Source organism: Neodiprion lecontei, chromosome 4 (assembly GCF_021901455.1).
Source record: "Neodiprion lecontei isolate iyNeoLeco1 chromosome 4, iyNeoLeco1.1, whole genome shotgun sequence".
Classification (NCBI taxonomy): Eukaryota; Metazoa; Arthropoda; class Insecta; order Hymenoptera; family Diprionidae; genus Neodiprion; species Neodiprion lecontei.
The window spans coordinates 25,582,917-25,599,226 of record NC_060263.1 but is presented as its reverse complement, the minus strand read 5'-3'; the positions used below and the strand labels follow the sequence as shown (position 1 = coordinate 25,599,226).

Below are 16,310 nucleotides of genomic sequence, written 5' to 3'. Positions count from 1 at the left end.
GCACACACACATTGAATATGGTTTAATTGACAGTAAGCTTAAGTGCTTTAGAAATAACGTATAAATCATTCTTACCATGAGTTGTGTCTTTAGTTAGTTTAACTCGACCTTGGTCTAAAACCTCATTGAATGCTGGCCAGCCGCAACCACTATCATATTTCGTCTCAGAGGAAAACAGTTCCTGATCGCATACGACACAAGTATATGTTCCTCTTTCATAGAATTTATTATAAGTGCCAGTGAAAGGCCTAAAATGAAAATAAATTGAGTTTAAATATAATTATTTGTTTTTTATAAATCAATTACACGCGAATAAAAATTAATTATTTTCCAGTCAAAGAAACTGAATGGTCACTGTCTTGCACAGATTTCTCAATACTAAATATGAATTTGTTAAGGATTACCTCTGGGCAATCTCAAATTTTGCGGGGCAGGGAAGACCAAGAGAAGAATATATAAGTTTATACAATTACACAAGTTTGTTTCCAAACACATATAAACTTTACTTTATCTCTCTTTTGTGATTGAGAGATGGTGACCCATACCATGAACAGAAACTTTATACGTATCATTATATAACATTCGATTTTAGAAAATTAACTCCAACCAAAGCAAACAATACTTCTTTGGTTATTTTTCAGACTGAAAGCAATAGAATCAGCCGAGATCTAACAGAATATAAGATCCAACAAAAATGAATCTTTTCAAGGGCAATGAAGTTCAGCATTTTATCTATTATAAATCAAATATTTGTTGATTTCTTTTTTATAGTGTTTTGGTACATCAATTTTGTTCTCATTTTCAATATCCATTAACAAATATTTCTCGTCAATAAATAGGTATATTTTGGTTAATTTAGTAACGATTTTCTGAAAAACATAGTGGACAGTTTCTCTTGGTCTAGTAGTATTCAGAATTAAAAAACCTGCGTGAAGAGAATTAATCACACTTGTGATATGGAAATTATGTGTAGGATAATGTTTGCATTAAATTACGATCGGACTGAAAATTAACAAAAGTCAAGTTTTATTTGAATCCCACAGCAATAAGAAAAACGGTAATGGAATGTGAATTTTCATAGTTGTGCAATATGAAATATGATGAACTTGCGTAATTATTGGTATGAATATGTTTGCATAAAAATTTTATATGCATGCAGATCTTTGTTGGCCCAGTGCATACTAACACATGTGGACGATATGAATACACTTGATGTTCACATTTAGTCAGATTTTTATTATAAGTGACGCTGAAAATTGTTTATATGGACAGAATCACAAATAGTAATACAATGCTTTTGCAAATATGTACAGAGTCAATCAAAATTATGCCGTCAGATTGCTGGTGACGAATACAGCTTTACTTTGAAATATGATTGATAACCAATCTCATGAACTGATATGTATGAAATATTTAATATCACAATTAAATTGACAAATAAATCAGTCACACTGGAATTGTTACAAGTAATAATATACACCCGAAATATGGCTCAAGGGCTTATCCGGATTTAGACTGCAAGGTCGAAGCTACGACATGAATATAAAGGTAAATATAATTTATCAATTGCCCAATTAATCCGTACTAATGCTGTAAGAATTGATGTATCATTTTATAAGGCGTTTCGTACACAATTGATCATACCTTTCGGTGCCTTTTTCTTGGGTCACATGCCACTGGATAGGTGTTAAACGCTTCTTGAGCTCATCCTTGTCAATTTCCGTCGTCATTTTGGTAGCAACGCCTGAAATGTTGCGTAAAAATTAACGATGTCCGTCTCAAATATATAGCATGAATAATCCACTAAAAGGGCCTCAGGAATGTACGTAAGTGCGGACTATCGGAGACGTCACTTCGAACTGAACAGAACTGAATTCGTAGGCCATGAATACATTCATCGCACACCTATCAGTGGGCACACCGCTGATGTAAAGCGCCGTTGACTACGCCGCTGCTTTTTTTATTGCAATCGTGAATCGTTGAACAAATAACGTTGGAGGGTCACCGCTCCATACGAATAAGGCGTCCCATGATTCGGAATCCAATCCGTATTTACGGATCCGGTATCTAGGGATCTTTCAAGCACCAATCAGAGACGTTCCGCTGACGGAAAATATACCTATACCATCTATCATGGAATCAGCCGATTGCGCTTTTTACGTGTTTGAATACAAAAGGGCGACGAACAAAAATTGTAGTTAGTTTTACATTAGTGATTATCTAATCATAGTGTCGTTTTTGACCAGAAAATTTTAGAAGAATTAATTCGATTGGCTACCGATCGTTCTACTCTTGATATTTTCGGCTCATGGGATATGGCGTTAACTGAAGATTGCTACAGACAGTCAGCTAAATGGCACTCAAAAAGGATTCTCTTTGGTGCGCGTATCTTCTGTATTGGAGTCAGGCGTTTACTTCATAGGAATCCTGGTCTGGCATCCGGGACTAGACAACGACGCCTACGACTCCAATCGTTTCCAATGCAGCTTTCTTTTTCTACGCAACTATCGTAGTCGTTTACACGCTCGCTCATGACTCGCACGGTTTATACTTAATGTGTCTATGGTATCTTCAGTCAACGCGTTCCCGATAAGAGTTGTGGAGTTATCGTTGAAGTTGTTATTTTAACAATGATTTGAAAGTAGCGCGTGAATAGGGTTTGCCAATATGACAAACGCCTGCTATAATGACTAGTTGACTACCGCCACACCACAATAGACACTACGGCCCGTATTCATAGTCAGGTCTCAAGGCGGTGCTTAAGACCGTCTTGGTGAAGATCGTCTTATTCGTTCAAGACCGTCTTGAGATGCTATGTATTCATAGTCGGAAAACAAGACGGTCTTCGTCAAGAATTTGGTCTCAAGCGCTAGCTTATTTCATTCAAGACCGTCTTGACGAAGACTGAGCTTGAGACGGTCTTATTCGACGTTCGGTTATGTTCGGAATATTTCCGATGTATCCCCCAATAAGATGCTCGGATTTTATTTCTCAGCCTGTGCAAGATATTCGTATAGGCATGCAGCTCTTGAGTATTTTTATAGTTTATGAACACAACAACGTTAGCGCCACGTAGAGGAACTAAAAAACGGGAACAAATCGCGTGCAATTTTTTGTAGTGGGTGTATAGCTATAAAACGAAGAAGAAGAAAAAGAATTTTATAGTGTATGTTTATGTGTATATAATTTTTATATACACATATTTTAACCTATATCATTATGTAAATCTCTATACCGGTTATTGATAAATAAATTGTATTGATATGTTAAAAGGAATCCCGGTGCAGACTTGCAAAAAAATGCGCGTGAAAGGGACAACCTTTGATCTTCAAAGTTCAAAAGAGCAACTTTAGTTCTATTTACTGGCTGTATTTATAATGTATTGAATATTTTTACGTAGACAAATTTTCATAAGTATTATCGTAACTATAAGACTGACGCTTAGTACAATTACGTACATATCAGTATTTTCATGAGTAAGTGAGGGGTTTAAAAATAAAATGAGAACCAATGATAAGTTATGAGTAAAATATGTATTCTAATGTTAACTGTTTGTACAGATTAAATTCAATTTTATTAAATATTTGGAGTATATTCATTCTAAAATCAATTAGTCTTTACAATTAAATTAACTTGATATACATATATTTTGATTAAATGAATAACCGTTCGATTAGAGCTTCGCGTATTGCAAAACCCTCTCCAGGCTGCCAATGCGGTGCTTGAGGTGGCAATTCATCCGCTTCTTCTTCCTCGATGCGATTATCTTCCGGAAGAGCATTATCCAATGTTAGTGATAAATTGTGTAGTACGGCACAAGCTACAACAATTGTGGTAGAGCACAACAATTTGGTTCCCAAACCTCGGGATAGGCAAGGAAAACGTCGCTTCCAAACTCCAAATGTTCTTTCAACAATTTGCCTTGTTCTGCTTTGTACGTTGTTATACCTATCAAGATACCGACTTGGTTAATTCACACATGTATACTTTGTCAATTTTATGACTACTTATCGAAATCTAAAGTAATGCGATAATCTTTATCTTACCTTTGTTGAGCATCTGTAATTGGATTTGCCAGTGGAGTCAGCAGAAATGGCAAGCACGGATAGCCGGCATCTCCAACCAGGGTTCCAGTAAGTTGTCTCTCATGATACCGCATGTAAATTCGGGAATTTTGGAATATTTGACTGTCATGGTTACTTCCAGGCCATTCCGGAACCACATCCAAGAATTCCATATTGGGTCCGATAACTGCCTGTGGTATCATTTAAATTAAAAGTACCGATTTTCATAGAATAGTATTGTTTATTTGTATCCTAGATAAAATTAATTGCAACTTATGGTATTTGTAAACGGTTATCACCAACGCGACATACCTGTACATTGAGGGAAAAATATCCCTTACGATTCCTATAAACCTCCTGCAGGTCTGCAAATTTCGTATGACATAATCGAATGTGAGTGCAGTCGATAGCGCCATCAACGCCAGGTAAACCGATACCCTCCCTGCGTGCACCAAGTTGTCTGAATAGATCTCTGTTTGCGATCATAGCAGCTTCCGTACTAGGAAATTTGATAATTGCGTGAATCAATGATGCAATTTGAGCCGATACTCTGTGTATTATCCTCGATACTGTAGACTGCGATATAGTCATCAGATCTCCGTTGACGAGCTGTACAGTACAAAATGTATTAGCAATCATTTATTCCATGATCACAGGAAGCAATGAAATCACTTTATATTTTCAGTAGAATGTCAGGAATTATAATCACAATGATCCTTACTTGAAAGCTAGCGGTAGCGTAAAATCGTAGACATATTAATAATTGCATGACAGGTGGAATTGGTAGACCACGATTATTGGCACTGACTAAGGCAGCTTCAATTCTAGGTAGTATTCCGTACATAATACCATCCTTTGAAAATCGGAATCGCCGTTTGAACTCCTGCTCGGAATAAAACTCGAACGGGTTTTGACCATCTCTGATGTATCTCTTCGGAGCTCGCTGTACTTCACCCTCGTCTTCGTCATTCGGCCCAACGTTGACCATTGAACAATCATATTATTCATTTCTTCGATCTGATCGTAGAAATTAAACATATCTTGCATATTCGCCATGTCAGTAGAATTTCACTATTCACTTCACTTCACAAATTTTTCAAAGCGAATGCTCTCATAACCTCTACTTCAATTGCAAGTTTCCGTTGCTACCCTTTTACAGTAAATAATCCCGTCCCAGCTGCACTTTCCCAAACATTCCTTCACAATCTATTCCTGTTAATTTATATTGTTCGAATATAATATTTTCCAAACAATTCGTAATTATCAATTTCGTACGCATCAGAACAATTGAGTAATATTTAGGCAACAAGCATTTGCTTAAGTGCAGTCCGAACTCGACTTGATCAAGATACGTAAATAAGACTGCGTTAATTGACTATGAAACGTTGCGTGCTCAAGACCATGCTTATTTCAAATAAGACTGGACTATGCAACCTTGTAAGCACGCTTCGAATAAGACCGACTTGATGAAGACCGTCTTATTTGCCGCGTCTCAAGACCGTCTTGTTTGACGTCTATGGAACCAAACGCCATCTTAAGGCCTCGTATAAGACCGTCTTATTCGAGTCCGGTCTTAAGCACTGACTATGAATACCGGCCTACGACTTGTATTCTTCTCACCCTACCTAATTGTAAGATTCATATACCCCTCGTCTATAATCCTAGCTTGCGCTTTATCCTTGGCTTCGTCTATATATCCCACCCTAGATGACCGTGTCGTGTGCATCCTCACATGCATGGACGCATACATATACAACACATATACATTATACGTACCTCGGTAGGCTCGAATTGTGAGACGTGAAGTTGTGCGCAAACTGTGTCGATAGATATTCGGTAAATTTTTCAGGATAAGATTGCTCATGATTCCGGTATAAAACTGACGGAGAGTAAATAATAATACGGTGCAGATTTACTAGAACGTTACTGTTTATGGGTGCTATGTGAAAATTTCTCCCTCTTGAAACTCTGCCTGTTTAATGCGATATTTACTTCCGTTTGTAAAAGTGGTGAGAGTGAGATCGTGACACCACTGCCGTGAGTGTACGGCTGAGAGACGAAAGTACCGTTTACTCACAAATGCTAAGTTCAATGCAGTCGGTACAGGGAGTTGTTCATTTGTTTTCTTTATCCTACTACGGCGACGCGGAAAACCAGCGTCGGTATACATAACATATACTGATGTGATATCATTTAATTTTGCTCTTTGTGATAATATTAAGAATGTTGTGCTAAGTTAACCAGTGAACGGAAAAAAATGAGTTTCTCAAGTGATGAAGTCAACTTTTTAGTGTATAGATATTTACAGGAATCTGGTACGCTGTTCAACCTAACCTAATTTAACTTAACCTTTGAACAAAATGTCTTAAGTATTTAATTACTTATCCAGGATATTAAGAATATATTTTATCTTTTGTTAACGTATTGTTTGGTAGTCCTATCAGGGTAGCACTTGGTATACTAATTTCATGGGATTCGAGTTCTACTGTCACGATAACTTGGTTTCTTGAAATTTATAATACTATAAATTTCCGTAACGCCCGTTTATAACCAACTTCGGAATAAGATTTCATGAAATCGTTATCACATTGATATAAAGGAATTTTTTTTTGTTTTAACAATCAGTGCAGAAATCAAATTTAGAACAGCTAATGAAAGTTTATCTCAATTTATAAAAGAAAGTAATGAAATCAAAAATCAACAAAAAATATGGCCATTTAATAGATTTAAGGGTGAAAACGGAGCTAAAAATCACATACTCATATTGGATGTGTCTGAACTTTCGATTAAATAAGTTTTCAAACAAAAGATCAAGTTTTGTCTGTTTGGAGTTTTGATCATGGACAAACACATATTGGTTGAACATTTAGTCTCAAGTTTACTATTTCGTACTTTTGGATAGCTTACAAAGTTTTAGTTAATCCTCATGTATTTAATATGACAGTCTTCAGTCAAGCTTTATCGATCTAAATGTCTGGAACAACATATTGGTTGAAAAGAGAAGAATTGAAAAGTTTAGAAAATTTCCTCAAAACCTAATACTGTTTTAGAATCCTAAGCATTGAATTTAACTGCATTATTCCATTTTAGAAGATTAGAAAGAATGAAAGAAACAGTAAATTAAAGCTTTAATAATTGATGACTTATTCTACAAACTTGAACTTTGTTATTTATTTATTTTCATTTTGACAAAATTAAAATTCAAATACAATAAATTAACAACAATCTGATTTAATTTGATAGGTTTCCAACATTCTGCATATACCTTTGGTATAGAGTCTCATATATCACAGAGCAACATAAATGGTGCGCTGGTACCACCTGCAGCCCTACTATCCATTCTTCAAAAAGGTTTACAGTATACAGAGGCTGAAATATCAATTGGTGAAGATGGTACTGAACAAAGAATGGTCGAATCCTTGTCACTCATCGATGCTGTTATGCCAGACGTTGTTGCATCACGGCAAAATCAACAAAATCAGCAAAAGCAGCAGGTTAAAACTGAAGTGCAAGATACCAATGGGGAAGAAGGTAAAGAATTGCATCTACTGCAAGAGTCCCTGTATTTTATGTTGTGTAATTTTTTCTTTTGAAAGGGTTGAATTTCGTTTCTCGTCAAGTGACCAGTGTAGCTCCACTGTGAAATCCATTGTACTGTTATCTCATTAAGAATTGATCATTTGTTATTGTGTGCATTTAAGGTGAGGTACTTGTAGTGGAGGTTATTATGTTGAAATTCAATACTGTGGCAGTTTTATCGTGAGATGATCTCACTTTGTATGTTCATCAAATTGTTAGATTTGTACGCTATGGTGATTCTTCTAGAAATACAAAAAATAGAAATACGAAAATTATAGCAAAAACTTCAATATCGATTTGAGACTCCTTTAATCTCACTCCATGATTGATTACTTTGTTACGAAAATTGTTTCTTACAAATTAACCACAATAGATTGTTCTCGATATCAGACGCAATATTAATGCAATCTTGAAAAATTCAATACGTTATGAATCCAATGTTATGAAAGAAAAATTGTTGTTGTGGGATTGTAGAAAATTGTCTTTTAAATAACATTTTATTTAGTCATTACTCATCGCAGAGTGGTATCAAATGAACATGTCAGATATTTGACTGTTTTAAAAGTTTGTACATCCATCTCATAATGAATTACCTAAAACGTATTGACTTTGAGCTGACAAAACTCTTTAGGTGTATAAATTGACTAACTTTTTTCCAGAAACTCATAGAATGCTAATTCACAAAAGTTCCAATATTAAAAAATATCTTAAATAAATTTTGGCAGATGTCAAATCTTCTGGCATGAGAAACATACCTCGAACCTAATGGATCAATTTTGAATAACACATGTTACTTTTTTTGTTTTTATCGTAACCTTAATTTATTGAAAATTTCCGGATACACCCTGGTTCTTAAAAAATGTAATTTTTTTGAACCTCCTCAGCAATCCCGGTATAGAAAAGGACTGCCAACATTTTCGGACAATTTACATTTCAGGGCTTTCCACCATATTAGTTTTATTATAACATGCTGAATGCTTTTTTTTTTCTATTTTGGTAAAAAAGAAGTATTCGCTAATTTGCTATAACTAAGATATGTGTAGTGAAGCAAAGTTCTGTTACAATAAATGGTGAATTGTCCGTTAAGTATGGCGAACACACATAATAACATCTTTTTGTGTGAAAGCATTACTATAAATACACAAGTCAAAGTTCATGAATGAAGTAGAAATTGTTATTCTGTCTGTAGTAACGCCAAATGTTGGTGTTGGTGTGGGGATGAACGAAAGAGTCGGTGATCGGGGAGAGATGGAAGTTGACGAACAGCAGCAACAAGGTACTAGCGCTAGTGCCGGTACTAGTGCTGTTGAAATCCCGGCAAGTAAGGCGACCGTCTTACGAGGCCATGAATCCGAAGTTTTTATTTGCGCGTGGAATCCGACGACAGACTTACTCGCATCTGGTTCTGGAGACAGTACAGCACGAATCTGGGACATGACTGATAACTCACAAGCACCAAGTCAACTCGTACTTCGACACTGCATTCAAAAAGGTGGAACTGAAGTTCCCAGTAACAAAGATGTCACTTCGTTGGATTGGAATGTAAGTAAAATAATATATTGTGCAGTCAGAGAGTTATGTTGATGATTGCCGACGAGTATGAAGCCTTTGGTTCGTGCAGCATTTGTCCAAGTCAGGAATTGCAAACCCGCACTAATTACAATCACATTTTTGCACAACCTGCCATGTGGAGTTCGGCTATAGAAAATAGAAATAAAATTTAATAAAAATATTACTGAGTTCCCGTGGACGAGTAGTATCTCAGCCGAGTTTGGCTCTCATTACGCCCGGTGGTGCTAGTTGCACCCATTATGCATATCAAAAGCATTCGCTAATCCCTATTCTCTGCGAGAAGTCGAATTTTCCATGCAGGTATAAAAAAATAATTTCTGGTATATATGATATCTTGATTTATTAGTTTTATCAGCTTATGTACTGCAAATCTAAATCTGTAAATGCTGTTGAGTACAAAATCCAGGATATTCACCTATCGTCAGATGAATTATATCTTACTTACATTCGAAAACAAATGTTGAATATTTTTAGTACTTACTACAAATCTGAAAGATTTTTTGACATCACATTTTTCTTAAAGTTATATTTTTGATTCGCATTAGATGTACCATATGTTTGTATCATTTCGCTAACAATCTTTCTACAGCTTCTTAACATTTGTCTTTAAACCGACGCAAATAATAAAAGTCATGAGTATCTACAAAACCAACTTGTGGATTATATAATTTTTCCAAAGCAGAATATTCCTTGACACAAACATGATCTGCTTATGTCGTGCAAAATAGGTGGTGTCATAGAGTCTTGATATACTCAACAGTAAACAGACAGAATCTATTATCGGGATGTATCTCAGTGAGTAAAAATGGTCAAGCATTCGGAAAGAAACATCGTCAAGCTTATTTTGTTCCTCATTTTCAACTAGCTTGACAATGCTTTAGGTCCGAATGCTCTACTATGTTTTTGCACTAAGATAAAGTCAAAGCCAAGTATCTCCATTTTACGACTCAATACTGAGGGAAATTATGCGCTTTTTTACTAGTAATAATGGCCTTATTCTGAAATAAAATAATTAAACAAATATTGAGGTTCATATTTTAGTGACTTCAATCACTTACCGGCTAATCAGCGATTCCTGCACCATACAAAACGCCTTCAGATTCTTTGCAAAGTTCATTTTCTTGGATTCAATTAATAAAATAATACGCCGAGCTCTGCTGACAGCTCCTACCTACAACTGAATAATGTGAAGTGTGCTTGCCAGCAAGCTCGAACATTTCAAAATATCGTTTGTGTAACTTCGATATTGTTTATTCGTTCCCATTGCAATTTCTGTATCACGCAAAGTCATCCCACTAACATACATACCTATCTGGTAGTTCAGGACTCGAAGGACTTGAATTTATTTATGGGCTGTGGAATTTAGATTCTTGAAATGTTGTACTAACATTTTATGGAATAAAAAAATGTTCGAATTTTTGAAGCTGCTAAATATATCTCTTGCCTTAACTATCCTCCAATAACAGCATTTGCAGATCTTTATTTGTACCAGTTATAAAGCTTGAGTTTTTGAGCATAAAATTGATTCAGCAAGCTTCATTTCCACTTTGATTGTTATCAATTAGTGTGACGGCAAGCTGCTCGCTACTGGTAGCTATGATGGATATGCCAGGATTTGGACAACCGATGGACAATTAGCGTCTACACTCGGGCAACACAAGGGTCCTATCTTCGCCCTGAAATGGAACAAACGAGGGAATTATATTCTCAGTGCAGGCGTTGATAAAACTACTATTATTTGGGATGCTGCGAGTGGTCAATGTACTCAGCAGTTCAGTTTTCATTCTGCTCCTGCTTTAGATGTTGACTGGCAGACTAACACTTCCTTTGCCAGTTGTTCCACTGATCAGTGCATTCACGTTTGCAAGTTGAGTGTTGATAAGCCAGTCAAGAGTTTTCAGGGACACACGGTTAGTATATCTTGAGTTCAGAAACAAATATGAATAATGACCTTATATTTATATTGAATCAATAATACTTGATCGTCGGATCTAAATGTGATTTCCAGTAATAATTAAAGTATCCACAGTTGGTTTGTAAGCATTAGATACACAAATAAAGATATAAAATTTAGTGTATATTATTTAATGGTGCAGCCAGAAGCAATTTCAGTTCAATGTTCACCGCAATTTTTGTTAATCTTTTATTCATAATTCACAAGACGTCAGAAATCTGTTCAAAAATACTGAATTTTTGCACTGACCTTCATTATTCTTTCTTAAAATTGTTTGCTCCTTATGTGATTATAACACGCATGTTAACATTGATCTCTTGTAATTGAATAAATATTAATAAGCTTAAAATTATTCTTATTACATTGCTTCGTTACATACACAGAATGAGGTAAATGCGATCAAGTGGGATCCCCAAGGAAATTTGCTTGCTAGTTGTTCAGATGATATGACTTTGAAGATTTGGTCAATGAAACAAGACACCTGCGTACACGATTTACAAGCTCACAGTAAAGAGATTTATACTATCAAATGGTCACCTACGGGCCCAGGAACGCACAATCCAAGTATGAATTTAATCCTGGCCAGTGCATCATTTGATTCTACTGTGAGATTGTGGGATGTTGAAAGGGGTGCCTGTATACACACGCTCACAAAACATACAGAGCCTGTCTACAGTGTAGCCTTCAGTCCGGATGGTAAATTCCTTGCCAGTGGTAGCTTCGATAAGTGCGTCCACATTTGGTCTACTCAGGTTAGTTTTTATTACAATGTTATCACAAATATCATTCTATAACTGTGTTTTTATTGTTCAGCCTTAACTGCATTTGCTCAAGAACAGCATGTACTTTGTATTGTTGATACGCAAATATCGAAATTCAGTAAATTCTCATTTGTCATCAGCTACCTCAGTTTAAGGTAGCATATACATTACACGCCTGTGATTGTGAACGACATGACGAAAGACCAGAACTACTGTTTTTCATGTTCATGAAAGCGGAATCAATGATGTTTATTGAGACGATGAAATAAGAAGGAATGGATGAAAAAACCAATACACTCGAATTTTGCAAATTTGCAACAACTAAGTTTTTATCTAATTGAAATTAGTTTATCTAATTATGGTATATAGAATCAACCAAACGAGCCAAAACAACCAGCTACCTTAGAAAATGTTGCTGCTAAACTGTTCTCTGCGCCATTGAGTGGTGCGCTTGGCAACAAGTTCACACACCATTTGAATACCTGGTTGTTGAGATATAAACTCCCAAAATTTTATAGTCGCCTTCTCGTATATACACTTCTGATATCGAATTTCAATCCATTGATCATAGATTTATATGAAGAATAATTTGTCATAAAATGCGAAATTTTGTTATTACTAAAAAATGCATCTTTCGTGAAATGTTCAACTTGTTTATGACGAATTAATCTGGATTTCAATCATTTAGAGTGGGCAGCTGGTACATAGTTACAAAGGCACCGGTGGAATCTTTGAAGTATGTTGGAACAGTCGTGGAGACAAAGTTGGGGCCTCTGCCTCCGATGGAAGTGTTTTCGTCCTCGATCTACGCAAATTGTAATCATATCTTTACCAGACTGTATCTATTTAACATAATATTTAACTACTTTTTTATTATTATTATTATTTTGTACATTTGTTGTGCAAAAATAAATCCGTCGAATACATCCAGTAAGTCATTAGTTATTCATACATCAGAAGTCTGGCATTCATGCAAAGGACAACTACTTTTCACTCTGAATTTCCAAGCTGAGATATAGCATCTGCATATTGTCAACCATTTAGTAATTTTACAACCGACAGTTTTAAGATACAAAAACCGTTTAGACACATTATTATTATAACTACCACCACTAGTACTAATTTTATAGAATGACAAACCGATGAAAATAAACTTCTATGAACAGACTTATACCTTGGTTTATTGGATTATGATGCATAAATAGTTACCTAGTTACAGTGGAACAAATCTTGCATTAGTTTTTTAATTCGGAACGAAAATATTTACTTTAGATTTACTTCTGTTTCGTTTTTGACAATATGTATTCGTTCTACATACTAAGTATGTTTTGCAAGTTTTTTATTATAAATACTTTTACAAATGTGGGTATTTGTATTGATGAAGAAACTAAATCCAGTATTATCTGACTAAACAAACATACACAAATTATGTTAAATAACTAATTAAATATGGGAAAATATTGAAAGTTCTTCAACACTGTACGTTTCTTACCCTTCGAAAAATTGAAATTGGACTTTTCCAGATTTCAGAAAATTTTTCTGGTTTTAGCTGTGCAATGCCTTGAATCTTTCGGCATCGATATGAGTACCAAACGATCAGCAGAGTTTAGGTATATTTTTGAATTACGAGATTTCAAGTGTCCAAGTTTTGCATGATGCAATTCACTTTAGTATTAGACTGCTTCACATTTTTTCCATTTTTCAAAATTTATTCCCTAAATCAACTGACATTAACTTTTCCGTGATACGCTCTAATTTTTGCTTGTCTTTACATCGGTGCGCATTTCTTTTTTTCTTGAAAATTCTGCTATTCAATTTATGTGCTTCATCGCTAACACTATCCTGCTTATGTAGTTTGCATTTTTTGGCTGTCGAACTATATTGTTCAAAAATGGTTGTCAGTATATCATTAACGATTTCGCGACTCGCCCCCTTCCGTTTTCTGGATACATTTATAGATTCATCGATCATACAGGAGTTGTCCAGTTGTTCTGTTAGGTCGTTAATTTTTCTCTTTTCTTTTTTTCGGCTTTTCTTCGATTTTACATGCAGTCTCGGCACTTTAGTTAGTGGTGGAATCACAAGCTCACTGTCTTCGTCAACGGCGTTTGCATTATCATTCAGCACTGATTGATTAGACTCAATAATATCTAGCCATTTACACTGATTTTCAATGACGTCTACATCAATTTTCACTGATCCTTTAAGAATATTCGATGACTTTCGTTTCCTTGTTTCGATCCTCTTTTTTTTCCAATTAGAATTCGGTGTATCTGAATTGTCCTCGGCATTGGGACATTCAGCATAGGAACAGCTTGGCTGTGGTCCTGTACCACTTACTGGGTCGTTAGCATTTTTTACTGATTCACGATCAGTTTTTGCTATTTTCTTTTTAGTTTTGGCATGCCTTTTAAGCCTCACATTATCAAAGTTATAAGTGGCCTCTATCACTTGCGCAAGACTACAACTCAAGGCATCTTTCTCTGCTTTGATTTGATTCATTTTTGCTAGCAGCTGCTGTTCTTGCTTCGCAATTCGTGCCAATTTCCCATTTAATGTTAACCCATGTCTTGCACCTTTGTGTGCTGTTCTTCCTCCACAAGCTTTAAACAATTCTTCATCCGTTAATTCCACATGATTCATCTTGTTGTCAGTGGTGTCTATATTTATATGTGGTGTGTTCTCGTTGATTACCTTCCCATCATTCAAGAGTGTAGAGGTCTTCAAGAAATTCCCATATTGGAGCTTCTGCTTTTTTTGCAAAACTTTGAGGCTTGATTTTTTTGTAGTTATATTAGGTGTATCGTCATCAATGACCTTCATTGAAATCCCCTGATCATTTGAATCAATTGATATGTTTTTAGCTGCTTCGTTGAACACATTTTCCCACCAGTGATATGTGAATTGTTCAGCTGAATCATGACCTATTCCTGCATGATCGAATTTTAACTTGGGTTTTATAGGCTCTGGAATACCGCTTTCATTTTTCCCAAGACCTTTGCCTGTAAAAACAAAAAATAAATATAATACTGGTTTTCAATCTTTGTGCAAACAATATTAATTGAATAACTGTGCTGGCATTGGAGATCACTATATTAAAACAAAAACTTTCTAATGGATAACAAAGAATAAAAATTACAATATGAAGTCCATAAATTAAATATGTTTTTCCTCAGAAGCCACAACTAAATAGACATAAAATAATCAAAAAGTAACTTCATTTATTTCAAAAATGCTCGATTAATATTCTTAAAATGAATTTTTCGAGCATATGTATCGAGGAATTATGTGTAAACATGAAATGACTTCTTTCGGCACATTCATAAAATATGAACTAGCACCAGAATTATAGGGCAGTCTAACTTACAATCATTTTCAGTTTTTGAAGGAAAAAGCTGTATCACGAATATTACGGTCACGTACTAGTTGAAGCTTCAGAAATTGGTCTAAAAATTGTCTTATGAATTTCACTTGATGCACTGGCAAAAAGTATATTCCTGTGGTCAGAATAGATTTTAAATTTTGCAAAGAACATGAGAGATAGCTTGGCTGATTTTTTCTACAAACTGATCAGTTTTAAATTAAATGAAAATCTTTTGGATCAAATTTTACGTAAATTGGTCCTTTTATTTTGTAGTTATTGCAAGTCAACTAAAGTTACAATTTGGCAAATAGCCTGGGAACCACTTGCTAATTTTGCCTATAACCTAACCAGTTCTAGTCAAGCAAAACCACATCAGTCGAGACAGAATGATGAGAATTGTTTGCGAAATCTCAATGGACAAGAAAATGCATCATTCACATATGTACCACATGACAATGATTGTAAGTGATTCTCTAGATCTCCGAAAGTCAAGATCCCGTAAAAACTCGATTTTTATTTTCAGAATAAATGTAATAACTTTCCGTTTTCTCTGAATACAGAGAAAAATGTTTGTATGTCAAATGTATTGAAGTATGATCGAATGCAGTTGTGAAAAAAAGTAATTCAGTATTTATGTGTTGTTTGCTACCATGCAGAATGAGTGGCGACAAATGTAGGTTATGGTTAACTTTAACGCGGTCTATTGCGCCGCAGGAAATGAAGCGATAAGTAATGTTTCTTCTCTGAATGTGCTACGTTTATAAGGCTCAGTTTCCTACTCGATATTATAATCCAGAACACCAATCTTACCTTCTGTCCATCCGTACTTCAAAAGCTGGGCTTTGGCAAAATTTGCCATGTTGACACCTTAGCTAACCTCGTGTTGCAATGGCTGCAAGCTGCTTGCGTACTGCGCCTTCCGCATTGAAATGTCTCCCGGCTGCAGGGTGATTTTTAACCACGAGTGGCTGTATCCGGTCGCTGCTACTGGACGCATGCGATTGGCCACCTTCTTT

General features: G+C 35.4%; 4 protein-coding genes and 1 long non-coding RNA gene across 8 annotated transcripts in view; 2 read left to right on the top strand and 3 right to left on the bottom strand.

Moving 5' to 3' along the window:
- LOC107225760 (methionine-R-sulfoxide reductase B1) overlaps nucleotides 1–5,975 on the bottom strand; it is a 9,330-nt gene extending 3,355 nt beyond the window's left edge. For 2 of the 3 annotated variants that reach the window (XM_015666325.2, XM_015666326.2), the window contains exons 1-3: nucleotides 5,841–5,975; nucleotides 1,645–1,744; nucleotides 76–248 (exon numbers count right to left, since the gene is read on the bottom strand). In XM_015666325.2, coding sequence (XP_015521811.1) covers nucleotides 76–248; nucleotides 1,645–1,744; nucleotides 5,841–5,928 — 361 coding nt within the window. In that variant the 5' untranslated portion in view covers nucleotides 5,929–5,975. Of the gene's footprint in view, nucleotides 1–75; nucleotides 249–1,644; nucleotides 1,745–1,905; nucleotides 2,061–5,840 lie in introns of those variants that run through there. The other variant, XM_015666327.2, reaches the window with a different exon arrangement.
- On the top strand, nucleotides 2,727–3,517 carry LOC124294058. Its single transcript, XR_006903949.1, has 2 exons — nucleotides 2,727–3,166; nucleotides 3,274–3,517. It is a non-coding gene; the product is annotated as an uncharacterized LOC124294058 (long non-coding RNA).
- Nucleotides 3,519–5,149, bottom strand: LOC124294057 (putative nuclease HARBI1). Its single transcript, XM_046737765.1, has 4 exons — nucleotides 4,786–5,149; nucleotides 4,377–4,673; nucleotides 4,047–4,255; nucleotides 3,519–3,948 (listed from the first exon to the last, which is right to left on the bottom strand). The coding sequence occupies exons 1-4, from the start codon at nucleotides 5,050–5,052 to the stop codon at nucleotides 3,654–3,656; spliced, it is 1,068 nt and encodes a 355-aa protein (XP_046593721.1). The 5' UTR covers nucleotides 5,053–5,149; the 3' UTR covers nucleotides 3,519–3,653.
- LOC107225759 (F-box-like/WD repeat-containing protein TBL1X) lies at nucleotides 5,581–13,097 on the top strand. 2 transcript variants are annotated; one of them, XM_046737763.1, is made up of 6 exons: nucleotides 5,581–5,695; nucleotides 7,308–7,595; nucleotides 8,833–9,185; nucleotides 10,781–11,125; nucleotides 11,553–11,921; nucleotides 12,619–13,097. In XM_046737763.1, exons 1-6 carry the CDS (start codon nucleotides 5,581–5,583, stop codon nucleotides 12,748–12,750), a joined length of 1,602 nt encoding a protein of 533 aa, XP_046593719.1. In that variant the 3' UTR covers nucleotides 12,751–13,097. The 2 variants fall into 2 exon arrangements, with proteins under 2 accessions (XP_046593719.1, XP_015521809.1); XM_015666323.2 differs by lacking the exon at nucleotides 5,581–5,695 and adding an exon at nucleotides 6,243–6,379.
- Nucleotides 11,953–16,310, bottom strand: LOC107225758 (G patch domain-containing protein 4). Its single transcript, XM_015666322.2, has 2 exons — nucleotides 16,105–16,310; nucleotides 11,953–14,932 (listed from the first exon to the last, which is right to left on the bottom strand). Exons 1-2 carry the CDS (start codon nucleotides 16,151–16,153, stop codon nucleotides 13,632–13,634), a joined length of 1,350 nt encoding a protein of 449 aa, XP_015521808.2. The 5' UTR covers nucleotides 16,154–16,310; the 3' UTR covers nucleotides 11,953–13,631.

Excerpts from the sequence above, each read along its gene's own strand:
- LOC107225758 (XM_015666322.2), bottom strand. The coding sequence starts at position 16,153 with ATGGCAAATTTTGCCAAAGCCCAGCTTTTGAAGTACGGATGGACAGAA. Across the intron at positions 14,933-16,104 it reads GAAGTACGGATGGACAGAAG|GCAAAGGTCTTGGGAAAAAT; the intron begins GTAAGATTGGTG and ends TTGTTTTTACAG.
- LOC107225759 (XM_046737763.1), top strand. The coding sequence starts at position 5,581 with ATGGAACCAAACGCCATCTTAAGGCCTCGTATAAGACCGTCTTATTCG. Across the intron at positions 5,696-7,307 it reads TCTTCTCACCCTACCTAATT|GTTTCCAACATTCTGCATAT; the intron begins GTAAGATTCATA and ends TTAATTTGATAG. Across the intron at positions 11,126-11,552 it reads AGAGTTTTCAGGGACACACG|AATGAGGTAAATGCGATCAA; the intron begins GTTAGTATATCT and ends TTACATACACAG.
- LOC124294057 (XM_046737765.1), bottom strand. The coding sequence starts at position 5,052 with ATGGTCAACGTTGGGCCGAATGACGAAGACGAGGGTGAAGTACAGCGA. Across the intron at positions 4,674-4,785 it reads ACGCTACCGCTAGCTTTCAA|CTCGTCAACGGAGATCTGAT; the intron begins GTAAGGATCATT and ends TGTACTGTACAG. Across the intron at positions 4,256-4,376 it reads ATTTTTCCCTCAATGTACAG|GCAGTTATCGGACCCAATAT; the intron begins GTATGTCGCGTT and ends ATGATACCACAG.